At 36.6% G+C, this 25,692-nt stretch overlaps 1 protein-coding gene across 2 annotated transcripts in view; it reads right to left on the reverse strand.

Moving 5' to 3' along the window:
- Nucleotides 1–25,692, reverse strand: part of ZBBX (zinc finger B-box domain containing) — a 104,167-nt gene that overhangs the window by 36,066 nt on the left and 42,409 nt on the right. For both annotated transcript variants that reach the window (XM_059921979.1, XM_059921978.1), the window contains exons 7-9: nt 15,414–15,572; nt 10,303–10,477; nt 2,573–2,693 (exon numbers count right to left, since the gene is read on the reverse strand). In XM_059921979.1, the coding sequence (XP_059777962.1) occupies nt 2,573–2,693; nt 10,303–10,477; nt 15,414–15,572 (455 nt within the window). The remainder of the gene's footprint in view (nt 1–2,572; nt 2,694–10,302; nt 10,478–15,413; nt 15,573–25,692) is intronic.

Raw genomic sequence — 25,692 nt, forward strand, 5'->3', positions numbered from 1 at the left:
CAGAGCCATCTTAGGAATGGGGCCACTCAAAGCCACAGGGCAGAGCCAACCAGAGCCTTGGGGGCCCAGCCCCTGCCAGGCAAAGCTCGGGGCACAACTGCTGCCTCAGTGTGTCCAGAAGTGGGGCTTCTATCCCAGTGGGCCCGGACAGCAGAGGATACTCTCAAGATTTAAGGTCTAATAGCATTTGGCTCGTTAGGTTTCAGACTTGCTCAGGACCTGTTACTTCTATTTATTTCCAATTTCTCCCTTTTAGAATGGGAATATCTATCCTATGCCTGTCCCACTTTTGTATTTTGGAAGCACAGAACATGTTTGATTTCATACGTTCACAGTTAGAGAGCAATTTGTCTCAGAATGAATCATACATTGAATTTCACCCATATCTGACTTAGATGATACTTACATACGAGTTTAGAATTAAGACTTTAGAATTTTGAGTTGATGATGGAAGGAGTTAAGACTTTTGGAGCTATTGGATAGAATGAACATATTTTGCATGTGAGCAGGACATAAACTGGTAGAGGGCAAGGAGCAGAAAGCTCTCTTCTGAATGTTTGTGTCCCCACAAAATTCATATGTTGAAATTCTAACCTCCCAGGTGATGGTATTAGGTGGTGAGCCTTTGGGAGGTGATTAGGTCAGAGGGATTAGTCTCTGAATGGGATTAGTCTCTCCCCAAGAGAGACCTCTCGCCCCTTCTGCCCCGTGAGAACAAAGTGAGAAGACAGCCCTCTATGAACCAGGAAGCCGGGTCTCTCCAGTCACCAAGTCTGCTGGCACCTTGATCTTGGACTTCCCACCCTTAAGAACTGTGAAAAATAAATGTGTGTTGTTTATAAGCCACCCAGTCTATGGTATTCTGACAGCTTGAACAGACCACAATGTTAACTATGAAAGGAAAAGAGTGGTTTTGCAGCAGGGAACCTTGGTGAGTACCACATTAACCATGTGTTCAAGGTTAACATCCTCGTGATGAGATCTACTGATAGTATGATCGGGTGATATCATGCACTGAGAAGGGTATATCCTCTCTGTGGCATTCTTCCTCAAAATGCACAACCTCAATCTAATTATGAAAAAACACCAGATAGACCCACACTGAGTATATTCTATGAAATACCCAGCAGGTACTCATGTCCAGGTCATGAAGACAAGGGAAGACTGAGGAATTGCAATGGATAAGGAGATAGGACAAAACTGCAATGTGAGATCCTGAGTTGAATCCTGAAACAGAATAAGGATTTTAGTGAAAAAAACTGGTGAAATCCAAATAAAGTGTGTAGTTTAGTGAGTTATATTGTACTAATGTTAATTTCTTGGTGTTAATACATGCACTATGATTATATAAGATGTTACCATTAGAAAAGCTGAATGAGCGGCATGGGAAATTCTTCGTCTTGTTTTGTAACTCTTGATTGCATGTCTTATTTCAAAATTAAAAAAAAAAATTAAAAGAAAAGAAATCTGCCCATGAAAAACAGTTGAAGGGGCGTGGGGGCAGATGGTAACCTGTCAAACAGAAGCTTCAGGGAAGTCATGAGGGCTGATTTTTAAAAGTATGAAGGGATACCATGAAGAGGAGAAATTCAGTTTGCTCAGTATTGGTTTAATTGGTAGAATTAGGACCAAGTTAGCAACTAGTCAGAAAAAATTACAGCTCACTAGGAGATATCATGGGAGGCAGAATGTTCCAAGGATGGAGTGGGCCGTCTCGGGAGATGGTTTTGTATGACTGGAAGTGAAGCAAGGGCTCGAAAACCACTCCTCAGGTACATTCTAGACAGGTTTTCTAACACCCTGCTCCTCAAAATGTGGTTCAGAGACTAGCATTATCCACGGCAGTATCACATGGGAGCTGTCAGAAATTCAGAAATGCAAAATCTCAGGCTCCACCTATGCCTACTGAAGAAGAATCTGTATTTTGCCATAGTCTCTAGCTGATTCATAGGCACAATGAAGTGTGAGTAGCACTGCTATAGGGCAAACTGAGCCCATGGCCTTTAAAGGTACCTCCCAATGTGGTTCTTACATCATGGTAAAATTATGAATGACTCCAACATGTACTCAGTCATCATTTTGGTTTGATATTTAACTTTTAAACAATTTATGAAATGCTACATCTAATGATAAAGTCTTTGAATAAAATATATTTGAATACTATTAATAAAACTATAAAATCAAAGGTCTGCTTAACTTAAAAGTAACTTAAAAAGTAACTTAAAAGTTTCTGAAGAGTACAGCCTCAAAAATTACCTCTTCAAAGTAAGCTTTCATTTATTACATTATTTTTGCTATTATTTTAAAATTCTATACCATATTTGTGCCTTGTTTCCCACATACACATTTCCATTTCTCAAGGCAAACCCTAAATCAATCACACATTACATATATAAATAGAATTAAAATTCTTATCAGAACGGTAGAAGCTTCACAGGGATTTAATATCGCTTTAAAATTATTTATGCAAATGTGAAGTGCATAAATAACACTGCTACAAAAAAGCATGTCACACAAGGAATGTAAATAGCTTTTACATTTCTTGTTTATAATGCAAAAAATCAGAAAATACCTTCTGTGTTTTTTAAGCCATAATTTTTCCATGTAGGATAGACTGTCTTCTTTAAATTCAATCGTAAGTGGTTCTGTCCAAATTCTCAGATTAGTTTGTACTTCACATTCTTCCAATGAGTCTATAAAAATAAACATAATATGCATAATTAAGGTAACCTAGTCTGCAAATTACCACATCTTCTCTCAAGATATAGAATTCACCATTTTTGAGGCAAATATGCTTTGATATTTGTCTGTATAATCAATAGTTCTAGGCTTAAATGATGCAAAAGTGTTAAATATTGGTGATTTATTCTATTACTGTATAGATAGTTTTCTTCAATAATTTCTTGAAATGAAAAAAATCTTATGATTCACAAGGTTTTTTAAAGCAACTAATTATTTTACACGATAAAGATAAATACAAATAGATTCATTATATATTCTATAAATGCACACACACATAAAGGTATGTGTTAGAGCCACTGACAATAATATTTACACATTATGGGAAACAGAAAATAAATAACTCAAAATGGCACCTGGAGGAGAGTGCCATTTTGGCACTCTCTGTCCTCATGGCACCAACTGTCCTCATGAATTTATATCTACATGGCAACTTACTTCCAGATGCTTAAGATGTTTCTGAAGTACTACTAAATTAAAACCACCATTCAAAGATATTTAAAACTGATGGAGATTTCTGGGAAAGAAAGCAGCATAAATACAGAGTTACTAGTCTCTCCACCCTCCTAGATATTAGCCCTCTCTCCATAATGACCACAACGGGAGGAAAAATGTGGGAGAAGATGGAGAAGTAGTAAAGAGGGAAACAACTATTTTTTTATAGACTGAAACTAGAGAATAATCCCAAGCTCATACTGCAGCCTTTAATAAATAGCTTTTAGAAACAGCCAAATGCCAGCAATAGAAATAAACCAAAAGAATGTAAGTCATCCACTCGTATTCTTCCCGAAGTGTAGAGCAGTGTTGAAGAAAGCAACTGGAGGATGTTCTGAGAACCACCATCAGAACGCATGAACTGAAAGAGTAGGAGTCAAGGACAAGAGCAAGTCATAGAAAAAAGGAGAGGCCTCCACTGTGAGTCCTCCTTTTCATAAGGAAACAAAATATTTCCCGGCAAGGAAGCTGAAAGGGAAAAAAAATGAGGACTCAATTTTTTTTCTGTCCAGGTCATGGAGAAAAGCCACTTGTGGCTTGAGAGATAACCCCCAAGTCTAGAAGGGTGATGAGGAGGAAGGAGATGAAGCAGCTGACCTGTGACTCACTCTTCTCCCATCACCAATGGCACATTCCCAGGAAATAAAGATGGCAGGTGGCCTGGGTTAACTTGCTTGTGAATATGCTAATAACTAGACTTTCTGGCAAACAGATGAATGATATTTTCTAGAAAGAGAGTCTTTAGCTATGTAATGCATTCAGCAGGATAAGCTTTGTTTCAAATTGCTTACAGAAAACAAATCTAGAACGCATGGATTCATGAGTCACGTCTCCCTGAACAATGCCACACAAGCTATGGAACTGAGGTTTTGGTTTGCTCCCTTGTTTAATGGTTCCCTAGCTACCTTTTGTGTGAAGTTGTGTAAGACGTCCCATTGTTCATATTGAAGGGATGATGCGTATTTTCCTTAATAGACAATGCTTTTAAAAGTCTTAAGGTAAATTTGCCCAAGGTGTTTAAGGAACAGCCAGGAGGCCAGTGTGGCTGAAACAGAACAAACCAGGGAGAGAGTAATAGGAAGTGAGATCACAGAGATAGGGACTTCAGATTACATTGAACCTTCTAGGCCATTGTAAGTATTTGCCTTTCACACTGAAGGAAATGAAATTTTACAGTTCACTAAAACGTAATCAAGTTAGAAATCAATAACAGAAATGACTAGAACACTTGAAAATTCAAAGCTAATGGCCAAGAAACACAGGAAAACATACTCAGTGTCATTTGTAATGAGGTACACAAATGAAATATACAATTTCATGTCTATCAGACAAGAAAAAATTTTTAAAACCTGACAGTTAAAGTGTTGGTGATAATGGGAAGCAGCCAAACCATTTATATACTGCAGAGAGGAATATAAACTAACACAAATACTTTGGTAAAAAAATTCAGGTTTACCTAGTATAGTTAAAGACACAGACACCCTATGACCCAGCTATTCTGCTCTCAGGAATAGACACCTAGAAATGTGTACACATGTGTACTAGGAGACTTATGCAAGAATATTCAAAACAGCAGTGTTTGCTGGGTAGGGCTAAGGGAATAAGTGATGTTGAAGCACTCAGCAACTAAAAATAATGGAAAGCCGTTACCAACCCTAGGCTTGAGAGGACAAAGTTGGAGAAGTTTGTAAGAAGTCATTGAAAGCAAGGGGTGTGGACAAAAGGTCATCTAAGTGCAGCTCTGTAACACGAGTAGAGAATGCAGTCACTACAAAATCTCAGCACATCAAGGAGAGGAAAAGTAAGTACCTCTACCTCTTTCTACCCCAAATGGGAATCAACCTAAACAAACATCAACATTTCAACAGGTAAACAGTGGTGTAATCATATAAAGAAGACTTTTAAGCAGAAGACTCTTAAGCAGGGAAAATGAATGAAATACAACTATGCACATCTTTATGGGTAAATCTCAGTAAATTATGTTGAATAAGTTAAACAAGTTGGAAAAGTGTACATATACTAGTTTTCCATTTACACAATGTTTAAATACATGCAAATTTAACAATATATTGTTTAGAGATACACACATGCAGTAAACTGCAAGGAAATCAAGGGAATGAAAAAACACAAATCCAGGCTAGTGATAATCACTTAGAGGGGAGGGAAGAGGAAGAGAACAAGTTCTTATTGTTTTGTTTTTCTCCATAAGGTATATAAATTTTATAAATGTTCTTTTTATCTACTTAATATCTTAGGGAAAGGAAAATGTTTGCACACACATACATATAATATACACGCACATAAACAATCACATTTATAATACTCTGAGGCAAAATAAAATCACATATTATATCAACAGAAGTCCTCATCTTAATGATTTCTCCATGGCAACCACACTGTTGACCTCATTTCTTTACTTAAAAACGCAGTCCTCCATGGGTTTTGATGATAATACACTTTACCAACTTTCCTCCTATATCTATGCCACTCTTTGTCTTGTTTGTAGCCTTGTCTTTCCAAGCCACTAAATGTAATTCCTCTCTAGCTTGTTGTGCTACAACCTTGCTCTCTGAGGTCCAGCCGTGCACATCTACCTTCAGTTCCATTAACACAATACGCTCTCTTCATCATGGAGCCTCTGTACATTCTAATTTGTCTCCACTCTCCAACTCATTTTCTAGACTTCAACTTGAACCTTGGCTTCTTAGAAATCCCTTTTTAATTATCTGTATCAGTCAGGGTCCTGACAGGAAAGAAAAAACGCAAAGGGGTAATTTGAAGAAGATCAAATGAAGGGACTAATTTTTAATCATGGTAAGGTTAAGGGAACAAGTGATGTTGAAGCACTCAGAGACTAAAAATAGTGGAGAGCTGTTACCAACCCTAGGCTTGAGAGGACAAAGTAAGGCAAGTGCTGTAAGTAGTCATGGAAAGCAATGGCTGTGGATGAAAGGTCATATGAGTGGAGCTAATGATATACGCAGACAAAGCAGTAACTGCAAAATCTCAGCACATAAAGGAGAGGGAGAGTGAATACCTCTACCTCTTTCTTCTCACCCTTCAATGTTCTGCTAGTGTCTCCAACTGGTCAAACCCAACCAGAAGCCAGAGAACAAGGGAGTTCACGTGATGCAGCCTCTAAAGATCAACCTCTAGGGGCACAGAGTAGGGCAGAAATGGGAAAGAACGGATCTGGAGAGACAGAGTCTACTTAGTTTGCATCTAAGCATCCATTTGTCTGTCTGTCTCTTCCTCTGAAAACAAAACAAAACAAAACAAAACTAACTCATGTCTGAAGCACAGGGAACACAAAGTTCTAGAGCCACTATGTATCACAGGGAGATTTCAATTTAGTGATACTCCCAACTAAATTTAAATGTTAGATACCAGTACTACGTGTCATATTAGGTATCAGGAAAAAGAGAGGAAAAAAAAAAAAACAATTACTCAATATACAACATAGCTGCCATGGTTCTTCATTTTGTAGCTTGTTTTGAAGCCTACTTTGATTTGTTTACCATAGTTTCCTTCTCTCATCACCCATTCTGTTTACCTTACTGTCTGCCAACCCCTTTTACCTGGTAGAGGACTAAAATCTTTCTCAAAAGATTCAAGACCATAGAAGCCCTCTTTTCACTGGGTTGCCACATTTTTCCAATGAACATTATTACTGGACACAGAAAATTTAAGTATGTCACTGAATGGTTTGCAGATGAAGTCTATCTTTTCTTTATTGTATGATAACAATCTAATTGTTCCTTCATACTTGTGCTCAAACAACATGGTCGGTACAGTGACCCTTCCTGACTATTAACTCAGTGCTGATGAGCCCCAAATGGCAGTGGGTAGTCTCAGCTTCCTGTTTAATGGAAGTTTTGCCGGAGTTTCATGTAATACAGAGCCCCTTGTAGGAAAAGCACCCCAAACTCACAAGATGTTGTTTCTCAGCTGGAACCCATACTGAACCTTCAGTAGGCCATTCCACAAAACTATCAAGCTAGCTGGATAGTGCTGCACATGGTAAGATGAGTGAATTCCATGAGTATGAGCCTATTCCTATACCTTTTTCATAATAAAATGAGTGTCTTGATCTAAGACACTCATTGTGTAAGACACCACAGTGACAAATAAAGCTTCTGCTGGCAGATATACTACAGGAAGAGAAGGCAAATCCTTTTCTGAAATATGTAGCTTTTCCCATGAAGACAAATTACTGCCCTACCCATGATGGAAAGGAACCAATATAATCATTCTGTAACCGATACTCCCTGTTCACAAAATCCACTTAGCATCATGCCATCAATCTAATGGGCAAGCATTATCTTCTGTGCAATAGCAAGACAATCAAGGTTCTTTGGGACTATATAATGCTAGAAAGCTGGAGAGTTAATGTAGGTCTGAAGCAAGACTGTGAGGGTATACTGTAACCTCTGCCATATGTTATCAAACTATCTCTGGTTATATTTATTAATAGAAATAGAAAAGAATACATTTGATATGTCAAGGAGCAGTAAACTATAGCCCTTGGGCCAAATCTGGCCCACTGCTTTTGTATGGCTTTCAAGCTAAGAATGGTTTCCACATATTTTAATGGCTGAAAAAAATCAAAAGAAGGATAATATATTGTGACATGTGAAAATTATGTAAAATTCAAACTTGTATCCATAAACAAGGTTTTATTAGAAAATAGTCACACTCGTTTGTTTATATATTGTCTTTCATGATACAGTGGCAGAATTGTATGGCCCTTCTGAATGGCCCTCAAAGCTTAAAATATTTACTATCTGTCACTTTACAGAAAAATCAACCCCTAGGCTAGGTCAATAGCTGTCTCCCTCCTCCAGTCATGGAGAATGTGTTGGTTTTCTCCAGCAAAGACACTACATCTAGAAAAGCAACTGTGACCTGTATCATCATCATCGGATCAAGTTTAATCTGTAGTCATTTTCCAAGATCATTGGCTTTTGTACCAAATAAGTAAGTTAAATGGAAATATAATAAAAAGCAGTATTCCTGCATCTTTCAGGTCTTTGATGTTGGCATTAATCTTTGCAATCCCCAGGTATTGCTTCTGGCATGGTATTTTATTAGCATGGACATTGGTAAGGAAGGGAGACAGTTCTAGGGTCTTCTACTTACGTACTACCACAACAACCTTCATGCCACAGGTCAGACCATCAATATAGGCATTATTCCTGTTACTGAGTATATGTGTTCCCAAGAGTCAAGACTGGGAAAATAACCACATAATGGTCCCACAGTCCCAATGCACTATGAGACAGAATAAAGACAAGAGTCTATCTATCATTCCACTTCCATAAATCTCTAAGACTGACTGGTGGATTACGGTGGTACTTAGGGTCTCCAGGGTCTCTAACTGTCAGTTCAGACCCAGAATCTAATAACCCCTCTGAAGGTCTGGGCATTGCCTTTCCTCAGTGCATGTTTATCCTGGTAAATAGCCATAAGTTCTGTAGTGAAAGCTTAGAGGAAGATTCATAGTGTACCCTGTGACCACACTACAAAATGCTGCAAAAGGACCCAGCCTCTACCTCAAGGGGCTTCAGGTTTGTGGTCTGGCTTAGGGCTGAGAACTTTATAATAAACTCTGAATCCCCAATATGGTAACTCAAGTTGGGTCTCTGTGCATCAGGATGGAAATTTTCTACTCGGATAGGAAAAACAGGAGTCTATACAAACTTGTTCATTCTTATGTACTCCAATTAGTACCACAGATCTCTGTGAATTGAAACAATCTAATTACTAGTCTTCCTTGCCCCTTATTTTGGTAATTTTTCCACTATAACTTTGATAATTATATGCCAACATCTGGCCTCTACCACTCCAGGTTTCCATGATTCCTTTGAAATCAGGCAGTTCAATTCCATTTAAGCATCTTTATCCACAATCTTCAGCCTATAGAGGAAAGCTACAACACATCAGTTCTTCTATTATTTTTAAATACTATGTCTTCAAAGTGGACAATCAAAAAGGTATTTCTATAGAACACTTAATCCCTTTCAGAGTAAAAAAGTAAAAAATACATCAACATGTGAAAGCACAAATAAAAGAGCACATAAAATAACATAGTCAATGAGAGTTATATTGATGTACATACTAAAACAGGGTATACAAATAAAGTCTTGGAAGTGTTAACGAAATTGACATATCATGAACAAATGTAGGAAAAATATTTGAAAGAGAGAACATTATTTAGTAAAAAATCAGATTTTAATTGGGAATAAGGTGTGTGATATCTTGACATTAGGAATTACACTATGTTACAAAAGAGGACTAATCAGGAGGGTTCCTTCACTGGAAAAAAAATGAAATAAAAATCATAAAATTGAATGCTGTCGACTAAGTTACATGATTTAAGTTTATTATCTAATATTTTATTTTTAATGAAAAGCAATTGGAAGCCTCAACAAGATTCTGAGTAATAAAATTTATAAATTGAATACTTCTAAAGGTATGATTTCCCTCAAAAGGTACTGGGAAACAAAGAAAAGGCACTATACACTTCGGTCATCCAGATCTTTAATGTTTAGAATATGGGTGTGAAAATTACCAAGGAAAAATAAAAACAAATATTTCTTCAAAAAGAAAGAAAAACAAAAGACAAATTAATTATCCCCCTGAACTTCACAGCAGTCCTTGAAATATATTTCTCAAGACACATATAAGAAAATTCTCTACTCCTCTCATCTCATAGATCCTCCTGTTTTATATCTTGTAATTACAATTCAATAAAGGAATAGTTGTTCTGACAAAACTTTCTGCTAGAAGAGGAGCTGAGAGAATCTAATTCTCTATTCATTTGACAGCCTGAATTTACGTAAGAAACAAAGGCAAATATATCCCCAATGCCCAATTCTGGGGTTTATAAATATTAAAACACTAAACCAATGGTCATAGAGTGACTACTCCTTTGAAGAGTTATATCAAACTACTATCCTAATGTTTCAGTGTTTCTGAACACTGCATTTATATTCACAGAGAATGGAGATAAAATAAATTCAGCTTTATTTTAAAGCATTCATTTTATTTAAAAAAACAAAGCAGTACCTGGTTTTGCTGCATGTAACTTCTGTTTCTCATTGTCATCATGATGTCCAGTTCTCCACTGATTTAGAACTTCTTGAAAGGATTGGGCAGAAGCTTCTTCAACAAATGGCCCTTCACACAAGAGCCTATCTCTTGGATTTGCACATTCTTCTTTCTTTGTTGTTGAAAGTTCTACCTAAAACAATTAACAGTGTATCTAAGTGTGCTTTACTAAATGTTCTGTATCTTACAATACAGGTAGCATTAACTACTGAGCATAGTGAATCACACATTATTTTTAAACTTAGAATAGAATGTTTTTAAGTTGAACTTATTTATGTGCTTTACTGATTTCTTTAAAACTATTGACAGTTTTAAACGGTCTCTTCAGAAAGTACTAAAACTAGAGCCTACAGGACTGAGGGTTTATCATTATGTTATCCACCAGCGTTTTCCCTGGAAAGCAGTGATAGCCTTGTATCTAATTCTACTTCTCCAGTCTCCTGCTCCCTGCAACCTCCCCACAGCAGAAAGAACAGTTTCTTAACATGTAAATCTGATGTCACTTCCTGCTCCAAACCCTCCGATGACTCTCTGTGAAACCCTCAGTTCCTATTAGGACTTATAAGGCTGTACACAACTTTGTACCCCTCTGCCTTTCACTTCACTTCCTTTAATTCTCCCCTTCATTCACCCTGCTCCAGCTAAACTTATCTTCTTTCAGTTCTAGGAACCCATCAAGCATATTCCACTCGAGGGCCTTGCGCAAGCTATATCCAATGCCTGGAATGGTCCCTTTTCATATCTTCACACAGCCATTCCACTCATTTAATTTGGTCTTGGCTCAAATGTCACCTACTCAGAGAATAGGTGATGACACTACTGATGACCCTAAAAACAAAGCCCCTTTCTCCTCCACTTTCCAATCTCTTATCTGCTTTATTTTTCTCTCAATAACTTATCTCCATGTGAATTTACTCTACATGTTTGTTTATTGCTGGTCTCTCCCCATTAGAATGTAATGGGATCAGGAATGTTGTCTGTTTCCTCAGTGCCAAGAGTAGTGCCTGGCACAAAGTAGGTGCTCATTAAAAGTTACCTGAATGAATGGACAAATTAATGAATGCATATGAAAAACTGCCTGCTTCTCAATGTAATGATGGGGGGAAAGGATGAATTCCGTACAAAATATAGATCCACTGTGAACACACAGAAGAAAATAAAGGTAGGATTTGGCAGTTATCCAGTGAATCAGAGAAAACAGCCAAATTAGGAATCTAAAGCAAAATAAGTTCCGCACCAATGCTGAATTATCAAATGTGGATTACCTACACTGATGAAATTGCTAAATCTCCATTGTGTATCTTCTAGATACAACAGTAGAATCCTCTATGTTCAGCCCTTAATTGCAGAAAAACCAGGCAGATTGTCAGAGGACAACTGAGTGAAAATCGTTAAATATGTGCATATATAAAATTCAGTATAAACAAAAAGCATCTGGAACCTACAGACACTATGCTAGTGGTTGACACAGAAACACAGAAATAGAAATAGGAGCAAAGAGCAGGAATTTAACTCAGATAAACAAGGATCCTATGGACAAAAAGTGGCAGGGGCAGTATTCCGGAGTGAGAGAATGGTATATATGTTAAGGCATGGAGTTAAAGAACACAGTGGCATGGAACTGTATGCAGTTGTGTTGCTATAGTAAAAAGTGGGATATGAGAAAATATAAAGGGTGGAAAGACAAGTAGGGGCAGATTGTAAAGGATCCTGCCTGCCATCCAGAGAAAATTACACTTAAACATCTTGGAAATGCAAACCTACTGAAGAGTCCCACCCAGTAGCTACTGAAGAGTCCCACACAGTAGTGTGGGAGAGAAAGAAATTGGAGAACAGTGAGTTTGGATGCAAGGAAACCAATTAAAATTTATATCCAGTTCTCAATATCTATCAACATTACAAATGCATAACCCTCTTCACCTAAGAATTTTAGGATTTTATCATATGGATATACTCATATATATGCAAAACAATATTTTTCAAAATTATTTTTTCTACTATAGTTTATACTGGCAAAAGATTAAAACAGTATAAATGCTGATCAGAGAAAACATAGTTAAAAAGTTATTTTATAGCCAATAAATGGAATATTTTACAACCACTATATAGAATGAGAAGGCTGTGGAATACACTTATATGGATAACAAAACTACTGTTAAGTGTAAAAAGCATGTTTGCAGAGCAGTATGCAACACACTAATATTTGTGTTAAGAAATACCTACATACAAAAGTAGAATAATTATTAACTTCTAGAAGGGGAGAGAAGAAAATGCACTTTTCACTTTATAGACCTTTTGCACTTTAAGCAAAAGCTAATTTCAGTATTTGGAATAGCAATAAGAATAGAAGTGACCAAATATTCAAGAGTTTTCAGACGGTTTTAAGATGAGATGTGGTAACTGATTGGATATGCAAAGGAGAAAGAGAAATGACTATAGAAAATAAATGTTCCTGCTGGCTTGGAAAGCTAGAAGAGAGGCTGCCACCAACAGTAACATCCATAGGTTTTGGAGAAGACATGATGAATTTCGTTCGGAAATACTGAGTCTTAGAAGTATGTGGGAAGGTATTTACAGGTATTCAGTAAGCAATATGTGAATGCGTGTGTATATGTATGCTGCACTCATGAAGATGCACTGAAAACTCAGTGCTTAATACAAAAGAAGTTAAGTATTCTGGTGATTCTAGCAGCTTTCCAGGGCAGCTCCTTTCCAAGCAATGAATCAGAGACATAAGACATTCGCATTTTACAGCTATGCCTATGGAATACTTGGCTTCCACACAGCGGTGGCAGGAAAGGGAAAAGCCAGAGGATAGTACATTGGCTCTTAAATGTTTCAGCTCAGAACTGTCATATGTCACTTCCACTCAGAGCCCATCAGGACCCTGCCCGATTCTACAGGGGCTAGGAAATTTGAAGAAGCACATGGAATCCAATGCTGTGCATCAATTACCCCTCTAGGCTACATGATACCCCACAAAATATGTTTTAATATCCCCACTGTCCAGAAAAGGAAACAGAGGATCAAAAGGTTAAAGTAAACTACCCGATGTTACAAAGCTAGAAAACCAGAGTCAGGATTTCAGACCCAGGTTTCAGTCTCTAAAATGAAAGTTCTTTCATGAACTGCACCCATTTCCAAGGATATCCACTGGCTTGAATCCATAAGAAAAGTCCTAAGACAGATATCAGGCTTTAGCACCATTTTGACTCTTCCAGGCATTCAAATTGCTTGGTAAGCCAATTAAAAATCAGATTCCTGGGCCCAACCTAGATGTAAAAAAAAATCGAAGTTTGAGTGGCAGGCCAGGAATGCACATTTTTTACAAACTTACCCAGTGATTCTGATGCTTATTGCAGCTGGAGAACCTCTGCTCCTCAGCACAGAGTAGTACGAAGCATATGAGGGGGGTACCTCTTTAGTGTGTGCACTGTGTACAGGTGCACACCTGAGGGTCGACAGCAGGCATGCCCAACCAGGACTACTCACCAGAATGACTGAGCAGGTGTTAAAACCACACGTCTGGACCCACCCAGAGAGATGCTAAACTCAGTCATGTGTGTTTCTCTAATGTTTCTCCAGTTGATTCTAATGTGCATTCCTGGATGAAACTACTGAATTAATGGCTTTACGTTAAGACCAGGGGTGGAGGGTCTATACAGCATACACAGTTACCGATGGGAACAAGAGGCAGCATTTATTTTAGGGATTAAAAGAGCAGGCAAAAGAGTAGCTCTATAGCTTTCTAGTAGAGCTCGTTACTTAAATCCTCTCTGGCTTTCTCATCTGTTAAGTGAGATAATGATAATGTAAAACTTATATGGTTATTGTGATTATTGGATAAGATAAAGCAATTAAAGGATTAAGCCTAGCATACAGTGTTTAATAAATGTTAGCTGTTGATTTATCACTATTTTTATTGGTAGGATAAATTAGATAAAATGGCAGGCATGAAGGAGAAACCTTTAAAACCACAGCCTCTGGGTAATGGTTAAAAGCAGGTAATTTGGGGTCATAAGGCCTGGGTTCAAATTGAAGTTCCACTATCAATGATATCTTGGGCAATTTAAAAAAACTACTTTGCCACTATTTTCTCATCTGAAAAAAAAAGAAAAAAATTTAAAAGGGTAAAAAGAGATAATACACGTAAAATATGTAGGATGGTGTCTGGCACATAGTCGGTCCTCAGTACATTATTATTCTAATAAGACTGTAACTCATTCAGTGATTATTCACAAGCACCCTTGGCAGGTCTATTAGTGAAATTCATGCCAAACTGCTAACCTTCCTGGACAATACAAGTATAGTTTCTCTGCTGTAAAGAGGTCCTACTACCATAGAGCATGTTTCCTTTTATGTTCTCTGAGCAAGGGTTAGGAACTCACGGGACTGAAGTTCAAGACTGATTCTGTCACAAAGTAACAAGCTGTGTGACTCTGGCCAAGTTACTATTTCTGAACTACAGTGAAAAGGCGAGTGGCATCTAAAAGAATGAGGATTATTAATTACAAGGATCAAAATTTGAGGAAGTTTCTTTCTTGCTAAAGAATCAATACAACAAGTCTATTATTAAAACACAAACATGAGCTGATGAAAGCTTATCTAGTACATCATAGGATCAGTAATCAATCTGAATGACCACACAATTTGGTATAAATCTGATTTTAAATAACTGTGAAATTGCCTGTCACCTAAAACACTTGGCAAGGTTTTGTATTTTTAGCCTCTCTGAGATCCTGATTAACATAAAATTGTTATATTGCATTGTGGGGTTTTTTTTCTATATTTCTCCCAAATATTCATTTCCTGATGTGGTGAAAATGCCTGGAAAGCAATATGAGCAAAGGATCATTCATCAAAAAACTAGTAGCCAGAGAAATCAAAGCAATCTCTTTAAAAGGATTTTTACAGTGAAAGTGTTTCTGATTAATAAAAAAACAAATTCATATTAACCAACAATGTGATCAAATAATCTCCAAAACTCTACAGCTCTAGTTGAGTATATGAATGACAGTTTCCATGATCATGTATGACAGAAAATGTCTACTATATTTTCCTCAGCTTACCTCAGAGCTGCTCCCCTGAAGAAGAAGAGATTTGGTTTTATGCTGACTTTTACTAATCCCTTTTGTAGAACAATTCTCCCCTCTGGGTTCATCCGGACCAACTTTCTTTATAAACCGATGGGCAACATCCAATACATTGGATAATATTTGAGATTTTGCCTATAAATAAACAAAATAGGAATAAAAAGCCTAATATGTCAGCCTAAGTAATTTAGATATATTAAATCGTGTTTTCATTATTCTATGACTAATAAACTTCAATGCATTTTATTTAATATTTAAAAATACAAATTGCCATTTACATCAACCATATAATAGTGACAGCTGCCATCTACTGAAGGGCTAGTTTGAGCTCATACTATCCTAAGTATCTTAAAAACATGTTATTTAATCCTCAACTCTAAAGCATAACTATTTTTTATCATTGCTTTAGGGATAAGGAAAGGAAAGTTTTGAGGGTTTAAATAACTTGCCCTTGGTCACATGGTGAGTGGGTGGCAGAGCTGGGAAGTGACCCCAGGTGTGTATAATTCTAATGACTCCTAGCCTTTCCACTATATCGACCCTAAATAGGTAGTGTGCTATTTTGCGCACATAATGGCTAAAGAACTAAATATAATCTAGAGGGAGCCTGAATAAGCAGTAATGAGTATTTTGTTGGTGATAAAACATCTTTAGAAAGTATTAACTACTCAAACGTGCACATCCAGAAGTGCCCTAGCAAACTCCCAGTTGTTCTCTTCGCCATGCCTTTGCTCATGAGTTTCACTTACCAGGAAGGCCCTCCCTCCTCTATTATCTTCCTTGTCGGGCACACTCCTACCTCTCCTTCTAGATTCACCCCAAGTTACTCCCATGGGTCCAGGCACCTCTCCCTGCCTCCCTCCCACAGATGCATGAGGCACCCATTCTCTGCACCCTCTTCCTACCCTGAGGAGATCCCTACCAGCCCACACAGTATTGATTTGATATCATCTTTTGATGTCTGTCTACACCATAAAAGTTCACAGAAGAAAAACATCATGCCTTCTTCAATCTTTGTATGGCTACCACAGTGCCTGGCAAATAGCACATGGCAAAATAACATAAAAATAAGGTGTTGGGGATGGGAGAGGGAGAATCACAGAATTAAAATAAATAACTGGGAAACAAGAATTCAAAAAGACTTTTCAAGTGCCTTCAGAGTGGCAGGAAAAGAACAGGCAAATCTCAGGAAGGCCCTATTTTCTAAAGGACTTCCTATAGGCAATAAGCCTGGTTTGCCCAAGGAGACCCTGAAGGATTCTGGATCCCATCTGAGCTTGAACCAAACAAACTCCAGAGGGAAGATGCAGGCACTTCAGAGACTCTATGAAAACCTGACATTAGGAACACAAGTAATAGGTCTTACTTCTTAGCAAATGTTCTCAAGATAGAGGAAAACTTCAGCAGGGATCAGAAATGATTATTTTATACTCTCCCACAAATGTTCTTAGCAAATGTTCTCAAGATAGAGGAAAACTTCAGCAGGGATCAGAAATGATTATTTTATACTCTCCCATGAAAATGTGCCTATTTTAAAATTTTCATCTAGCTACCTATTTAAATGGCTAAGACTATTTTCCAGTTATGATCTTTAGTAAATCTATTAAGATTCGCTGCAATCTGATTCTGGAATAAATCAGTGAACATCAAATTAACTAGTGTTACTTCACAATGAATTAATAAATTTATCTATGACAAATGACTAAAATGACCTATGCACACATATTGCTGTCCATATACAAACCTATGGCATCTGCTCCAAATTTTCCCAAAGATCATTCAAAAGCCTCTACAGACTTAAGCAGCCCTTATTTTTAAAAGAAATTCATATTTATAATACAAAATTGTTGTCTATACTCATTATACCGTGCATTAGATCTCCATGGCTTATTTACTACTTGTTGCAAGTGTGTACCCTTAAACAACATCAGTCTTATCCCCTTCATGGCCCCATCCCCTGTAAACACCATTTTGCTGTTTTTTATGAGTTTGACTTTTTGGATTCCACATATAAGGGATATCATACAGTATTTGTCTTTCTCTGTCTGACATATCTCACTTAGCATAATGTGTTCAAGGTCGATCCATGATGTCACAAATGGCAAAAGGATATCCTCCTTTCTCATGGCTGAATGATATTTCATTGTGCATATATACCACATCTTTTTTATCCATTCATCCATTGACGGGCATTTAGGTTGTTTCCATATCTTAGATATTGTCAATGATGCTATACAGGATTGTATCTATCTCTTCAAAATCCTGTTTTAATTTCCTTTGGCTATATATCCAGAACTGGAACTGCTGAATCATATGGTAGATCTATTTTTAATTTCTTGAGGAAACTCCATATTATTTTCCATAGTGGCTGCACCAATTTACATCCCCACCAACAGTGTATGAGGGTTCACTTTCCACCACATCCTTGCCAGCACCTGTTGTCTTCTTGAGGACATTACTTGGTTTGGGGTTAGCGGAGATTATAAAGAGGCACAAAGGAACATTTGGGGAGTGACAGAAATACTGCGTATTTATTTATACTGAAGGTACACAAGTGTATTGAAATGTATTTTCAGAACTAATCAAGCTGCACACTTCAAAGGAGTGCATTTTACAAAACAATGTGAACATACTTATCATTGCTGAACTTAAAAATGGTTAAGATGGTAATGTTTACATTTTTTGTATTTTACCACAATTTTTAAACAATGTGGACACAGAAATAATGTGTGATTTTATTGTTCATAAATTAAACCTGAATAAACTTGATTTATCAAGAAAAAAAAGGAAATTAAGCCAATGGTAATGTTTCATTTTTCCAGAAACATCTGCACTTTAACAAATATTTTTTTAAGCGAAGTAATCCAATTTAACCTGATTTTAAATTCCCTAGAATAAAGTACTATTGACTTCAAAGGTGGTTAAAATTTCCAGTTTATATTTTATATTTTAAAAAATATCAAAAAACAATAGTATTTTATATAAAATTATCAAGATAGAATTATCATTCAAATATATATATATACATATTTAAATAGCACAGAACAAAGATTATTTCTGTCCTAAAATGAATCTTGCTATCAATGATTCAGTAATTTTTATAACAGTTTTAGGTAGCATATTAAGAGACTCTTAAATGGCCAAAAAAATGATTTTATTCTTAAGTTAAATTTAGTGGGCTTCCCTGGTGGCACGGTGGTTAAGAATCTGCCTGCCAATGTAAGGGACACGGGTTCGAGCCCTGGCCCGGGAAGATCCCACATGTCGCGGAGCAACTAAGCCCGTGCGCCACAACTACAGAGCCTGCGCTCAAGAGCCTGCAAGCCACAACTACTGAGCCCACGTGCTACAACTACTGAAGCCTGAGTGCCTAGAGCCCATGCTCTGCAACAAGAGAAGCCACGACAATGAGAAGCCCACACACCGCAAGGAAGAGTAGCCCCCGCTCACCACAACTAGAGAAAGCCTGCGCTCAGCAACAAGGACCCAACACAGCCAAAAATAAAAACAAACAAATAAATAAATTTAGTGCTAAAAAATAAGATAAATATCATGAATAACTGATAAATTGGAATGCTATATCTAAATGTCTTAAGATTCCATTAATTCAATATAAATAAAATGCCAATAAATTTGAATTTTTTTTCCCATGACACCTTACATTTAAATATTACTCTTCTTGGTTGTTAGAGTGTATAAGTATACTCTATCTTTCTCATTCTTAAAAGAATTTTACAAGGAAAGTGAACAGAATTGTGATCCCCATTACTTAGACAAGAAAACCCAAGGTCATAAAGCTTAGGTCAAAGCCAAGTGGATACAAAACGCTGCGGCCTGAGTTAGAATCAAGGTCTTCCTTCTTCCAGCCTAATCCCTTTTCCCTACCGAATTATGTTAACACAGAAAATGTGTTTTACTTTTGACTTTCTGAAACTTAAAATTATTAAATTGTATCTCTAATAATGGATATGAACATTGTTCCTTCCATTTAACAAAACAAAACTACATACATCGTGAAATGTTTACCACAATAAGTTTAGTGAACATCCATTATCTCATATAGATACAAAATTAAAGAAATAGGAAAAAAATTTTCCTTATGATGAGAACTCTTAGGATTTACTCTCTTAACAACTTTCATATATAACATTAATATATACAATTGCGTGTGCAGAGATTAGATTGTTGAGTTCTTGTTTTTAATTACATTTATTGTGCTTATTTATTTTCATGTTTGACCAAGCACTAGCACATTGAAGGGAGGAATAGAGATGCTCCTTTCACTCATCTCACCTACATATTGCAGGAGAGAGGGGAATTGGAGGGCTATATGAACTTTGAAAAAACAAAACTTTTGAGCAACAAAGTTAAAAGTATTCTATAAGAATAGAATTATACAACAAACTTAAGCCATCTATCCCCTAACTAAGAGGTGTAAAATTTAACAGAATCATTAAGATTAGAAATTCACCACAATACTATAACATGCTATTTTATAATACTTAAAAGTTCCTACGTATGTGAAAAATATATCACCCATATGTTATTTTTAACAATGTTAATTCTTCCAATGATCGCAGAATATCTTTCCATTTGTTTGTGTCTTCTTCAATTTCTTTCAGCAATATTGTTAATAGTTTTCATGCACAGGTCTTTCATCTCCTTGGTTAAATTTATTCCTAGATATTTTATTTTTTTATTGCAATGGTAAATGAATTGTTTCTTTAATATTTCTCTCTTCTAATTTGTTGCTAGTGTATAGAAACACAACCTTTTTTATATTGATTGCAAATTTATGGTTTTTGTTTATTATTCTAATAGCTTTTCAGTGAAGTCTTTATGGTTTTCTGTAAATAAAATCATGTCATCCACAAATAGTGACAGTTTAACTTCTTCCTTTCCAATTTAGATGCTTTTTATTTCTTTTTCTTACCTAATTGCTCCGGCTAGGACTTCCAATACTATATTAAATAAGAGTAGTAAGAGTGGGCATCCTTGTCTTGTTCCTGATCTTAGAGGGATAGCTTTCAGGTTTTCATCATTGAGTATGATGTTAGCTGTCAATCTGTCATATATGGCCTTTATTACTTTGAAGTATATTACCTGTATACACATTCTATTGAGAGTTTCTATCATAAATGGGTGTTGAATATTGTCAAGTCCTTTTTCTGCATCTTTTGAGATGATTATTTGATTTTCTCTTTCATTTTGTTAATGTGGTGTATCATGTTGATTGATTTGTGAATGTTGAATCATTTTTGCATCCCTGGAATAAATTCCACCTGATCATTGTGCATGATCCTTTAAATGTATTATATCTGGTTTGCTAATATTTTGTTGTGAATTTTTGCATCTATGTTCATCAGAGATATTGGCCTGTAATTTTCTTTTTTTGTGCTGTCCTTGTTTGATTTTTGGTAACAAGGTAACCAAAGGGAAATAAACATTCCCATCTCTTCAAATTTTTGGAAGAGTTTGAGAAGGATAGGTATTAAACCTTCTTTGAACGTTTGGTAGAATTCACTCATGAAGCTGTCTATCCCTGGACTTTTGCTTTTTGGAGGGTTTGTGATTACTGTTACAATCTCCTTACTAGTGATTGGTCTATTCAGATTTTCTATTTTTTCATGATTCAGTCTTGGAAGACTGTTAGATTCTAAGAATTTGTCCATTTCTGCTAGGTTGTCCTATTGTTGGTGTATATCTATTTGTAACATTCTCTTACGATCCTTTGTATTTCTGTAGTATCCATTGTAATTTTTAGTCTTTTGTTTCTAATTTTATTTATCTGAACCTCCTCTCTTTCTTAGTGAATCTAGCTAAAGTCTGTCAACTCTATCTTTTCAAAGAATGAGCTCTGTTTAATTGATCTTTTCTATTGCCTAAAGTCTCTATTTCATTTATTTCCACTCTGATTTTTATTATTTCCTTTCTTCTACTGACTTTGGGCTTCATTTGTTCTTCTTTTTCTAGTTCCTTTAGGTGTAAGGTTAGAATGTTTGAGAGGTTTTTTGTTTCTCGAGTTAGGCCTGTAATGCTACAAACTTCTCTCATAGTACCACTTTTGCTGCATCCCATAGATTTTGGTAGGTTGTATTTTCATTTTTATTTGTCTTCAGGTATTTTTTTATTTCTCCTTTGACTTCTTCATTGACCCAACAGTTGTTCATTGGCAAGCTGTTTAGTCTTCATACATTTGTGACTTTTCCAGCTTTCTTCTTATAATTAATTTCTATTTTCATACCACTGTCATCAGAAAAGGTGCTTGATATGATTTCAATCATCTTAAATTTATTGATATTTGTTTTGTGCTGAAACATATGGTCTATTCTTGAGAAAGTTCCATGTGCATTTGAGAAGAATGTGTACTGTGCTGAATTTGGATGGAATGTTCTGTACAAATTTATCAAATTTGTCTGGTCTAATGTTTCATTTAAGGTTGCTGTTTCCTTGTTGACTTTCTGACTGGGATGATCTATTCACTGATGTAAGCAGGGTGTTAAAGTTCCCTACTATTAACTATTTTTGTGTTGCTGTCAATTCCTCCCTTTAGGTCTGTTAATAATTGCTTTATATATTTTGGTGCTCCTATGTTAGGTGCAAATATATTAACAAATGTTATATATTCTTGATAAATTGTTCCCTTTATCATTATATAATGTCCATATTTGTCTCTTGTTACTTTAGCTTGAGGTTTATTTTAACTGATATGTTTACAATCACTTTCCTGTGGCTACCATTTTCTTAGAATATCATCTCCCATCCCTTTACTTTAAGCTTATGTCTGCTTTTAGAGCTGAGTCTCCTGAGGCGACATGGAGTTGGTTCTTGTTCTTTAATCCATCCAGCCACTCTGTGTCTTTTGACTGGTGAGTTCTATCTATTCACATTTAGGATGATTATTGACAGAATAGGACTTAGTACTGCCATTTTATCTTGTTTTCTGGTTGCTCTATATCTCCATTGTTTCCTTTTCCTTGTGTTTCTGTCTGCCACTTTACTTTGGTAGTTTTCTACAATGTTTTTCACTGTTTCCTCTTGTTTTATATTTTATGCCTCTGCTCTAGATTTATGTTTTGTGGTTACCATGAGGTTTATATAAAAGTCTCATAGATAAAATAGTCCTTTTTCTGCTGATAGCATATTATCTTCATTTGCCTATTTAAGTTCCATTCTTGTCCTCTTCCCCTTTATATGTTTTTGTTGTCTCAAATTATCCATTTTTATGTTGTGAGTTTGTAACCAAATTGAAGTGTCTATACTTATTTTTACTGCTTTTTCCCCTTTAACCTCTATGCTATAATTGTTTAACAACCTAATCTGAAACAGAGTTGCAATTTTCTGATTCTATTTATCATTTTACTCAAAGTTTTGTGTACTTTTGCCTTCCGATTTTAGGTAGAAGAGCCCTGTTCAACATTTTTGGTAAGGCAGGTCTAATGGTGATGAACTTCCTCAGCTTTTGTTTGTCTGGTAAATGCTTTATTTCTCCTTCATATCTGAAAAATAACTTTGCTGGGTAGAGTATTCTTGGCTGACAGTTTTTATCTTTCAATATTTTGAGAATATCATTCCACTCTCTTCTGGCATGTAGAGTTTCTGCTGATAACCTGATGGGGGTTCCTTTGTAAGTTACTATCTTTTTTCTCCTGGTTGCCTTAAAAATTCTTAATCATTGCCTTTTGACAGTTCTAATATAATGTGTCTTAGAGAAGGTCTTTTTGCACTGAGATAATAATGTGTTCTCTTAATTTCCTGGACTGGTATCTCCAGATTCTTCAGATTTGGGAAGTTCTCAGCTATTATTTCTTTAAATAAACTCTCTGCTCCCTTCTCCCTCTTTTCTCCTTCTAGGATACCCATTATCCTTATGCTGCCTTTCCTAATGGAGTTGGATAGTTCTCATAGAATTTCTTCATTTTTAAAAGATCTTAGTTCTCTCTCCTCTTCTACCTGAATCACTTCTATATTTATATCTTTGAGTTCACTAATTCTTTTTTCCATATGGTCTCTATTTCCAGTGCTTTCTAATGCCTTCTTCATCTCATTTATTGAGTTCTTCAGCTCTAGATTTTCTGTTTGTTCTGTTTTTCAGAGTTTCAGTTTTGCTGAAGTATTCCCTCTGTTCATTAATTTTATTCCTGAGCTCATTTGAACGGTCTGTCTGAGTTTTCTTGTAACTCACTGAGTTTCCTCATGACAGCTATTTTGAATTCTCTATCAGTTAGATTGCATTATCCTATGACTTTAAGTTCTATTTCTAGAGAATTGTCATTTTCTTTTTGTGATACTGTGTTATCGTGGTTTTTCATGGTGCTTGAGGAGTTGTTCCTCCGCCAGCGCATTTGAAGTAGCAAACACCTGTCTTATTTAGATAAAGCTTTTTAGCTTTGATTCTAACAGTTAAACAAGTTGGTATATATTAGAAGCCTTTCTTTTGTTTTTCAGTAGGTGGCACTACAGCACAAGTTTTTGGTTTCTCTTACCTGAGCTGCCTCTGGCTATGTTTGAGAATGGGCACTTTCCACCCTCCACTGCTCTGTCAGAGGTATCCTCAGTACCCAAGTTGTCACTGCTTGGGTTTCCGGGGTTGCTTATGCCTTGCTGTGCCAGTGTCACTGCTGCTGCTAGCATTGCCACTGGGGGCACCAAGGTAGTGGGCACCCCACCGCATCCAAGGTCACCCGGATTGTGGGGAGAGTAGCATGGGTCATGAGCACCCCTGCTGCATCTGGGGTTGTCAGGTTCAAGGATGCCACTGCCACAGGTAGGGGGAGGCCAGAATCACAGGCACCCACCATGGATGGAGGGCCCATGGTTGTGGGCCCTTGCCGCCAGCACTGCTGCCTGGTCCCCTGTGGCCATGGGTGCCACTGCAGTTGGGATTCTGGAGTTATGTGCTCTGCTACTGGGTTCTCTGGGGCTGTGGGATCACCTGCCATGGCCAACAGGCTGGGATCATGGGTACCACCTCCGCTGTTCCAACAGTTCTGCCTCTTCTTTGTGTTCCAGTCCACTCACCTCCAGATGTACAGATGTGTGGAACTCTCTGGCATCCTAGTGTGTTGGACAGAGGAAGCTTTGCTGAGTTATGGATGTTTTACTAGTTGTGGACTGAAGGAGAGAGACAAACAGAGCATCTCATGCTACCATGATGTTGACATCACTCCAAGAGCAAATTGTTTATCCTCTTGAGATGATGTTTTCTTCCTTAACTAACCACAGCAAAAAAACCTCACGTCTTCTGGGTGCTCTTATAACTCCCAGCTTACATCTATGCTGGAGCTTTGCTTTTCAGTGTGATCCATATATCAGCAGTATCACCATCACCTGAAAACTTGCTAAAAATATGAAATCTATGTCCCACTCAGACTCACTGAATCAGAATCTGCAATTTAATATGTAATTTAACATACATTAAGGTTTGAGAATCACTATGTCAGAACACTTAGTCAACTGTGTTACAGTTGTTTGAAAATATCTACCTTCTCTTTTGTGATGATGAATTCCTTGATTCCTTGAGAGAGGGGACCATGTCATATATATAAATGTGTACACACACATATATATATAAAATTCTCCTCCCTGCAGCCCTGTCCTTCATGCTTTGCAACTAGAACATTGTTTGATGCTGGTAAGTACTTGAGAAATATTGGTTGAATCTAATTTAACTGACTTACTGAGATAAAAATGACTAAAAATTCCATTTGAACATTCATTCCTTATACCCAAGCTATCTGAGTCAATGTCAACACAGGCAAAATAAATGGCACTATTAATAACAGCACAAAAGGGAAAATCATTTACCTCTCTAAGCCTAAATGTTTACACCTGTAAAATGAAGACAATCTCTACCTTGCAGGGCTGTTGTGAATACATATCTTTTATGAAAAACACCTAGCAGAGTGATGACATAAAGAACTGCATTCAAATGACTGCTATCATTTTATCTAGATCACGATAGCATACTATTTCTCTGTAAATAAGATAAATAGTTTAAATATCCAGAAAATAGAATTCCTGCCAAATTCAATAGACCTCTGACTACGGTATAATGAAGAGGTCAGTAAATAATTCTATCACCATAAAACAAATGCTAAACTGGATAAATTTGTTAAAAACCATTTCAGAACTCTGGAAAACAACCAAAAGCAAACAAATTAAGAAATATTTATTCAAGAAAAACTATGCTGAAATTAATGAAGAACAGTAAAAGTGTAAGGCTTCACTGCATGGGGCTACTCCTATATTAAAT

Source organism: Balaenoptera ricei, chromosome 4 (assembly GCF_028023285.1).
Source record: "Balaenoptera ricei isolate mBalRic1 chromosome 4, mBalRic1.hap2, whole genome shotgun sequence".
Taxonomy (NCBI): Eukaryota; Metazoa; Chordata; class Mammalia; order Artiodactyla; family Balaenopteridae; genus Balaenoptera; species Balaenoptera ricei.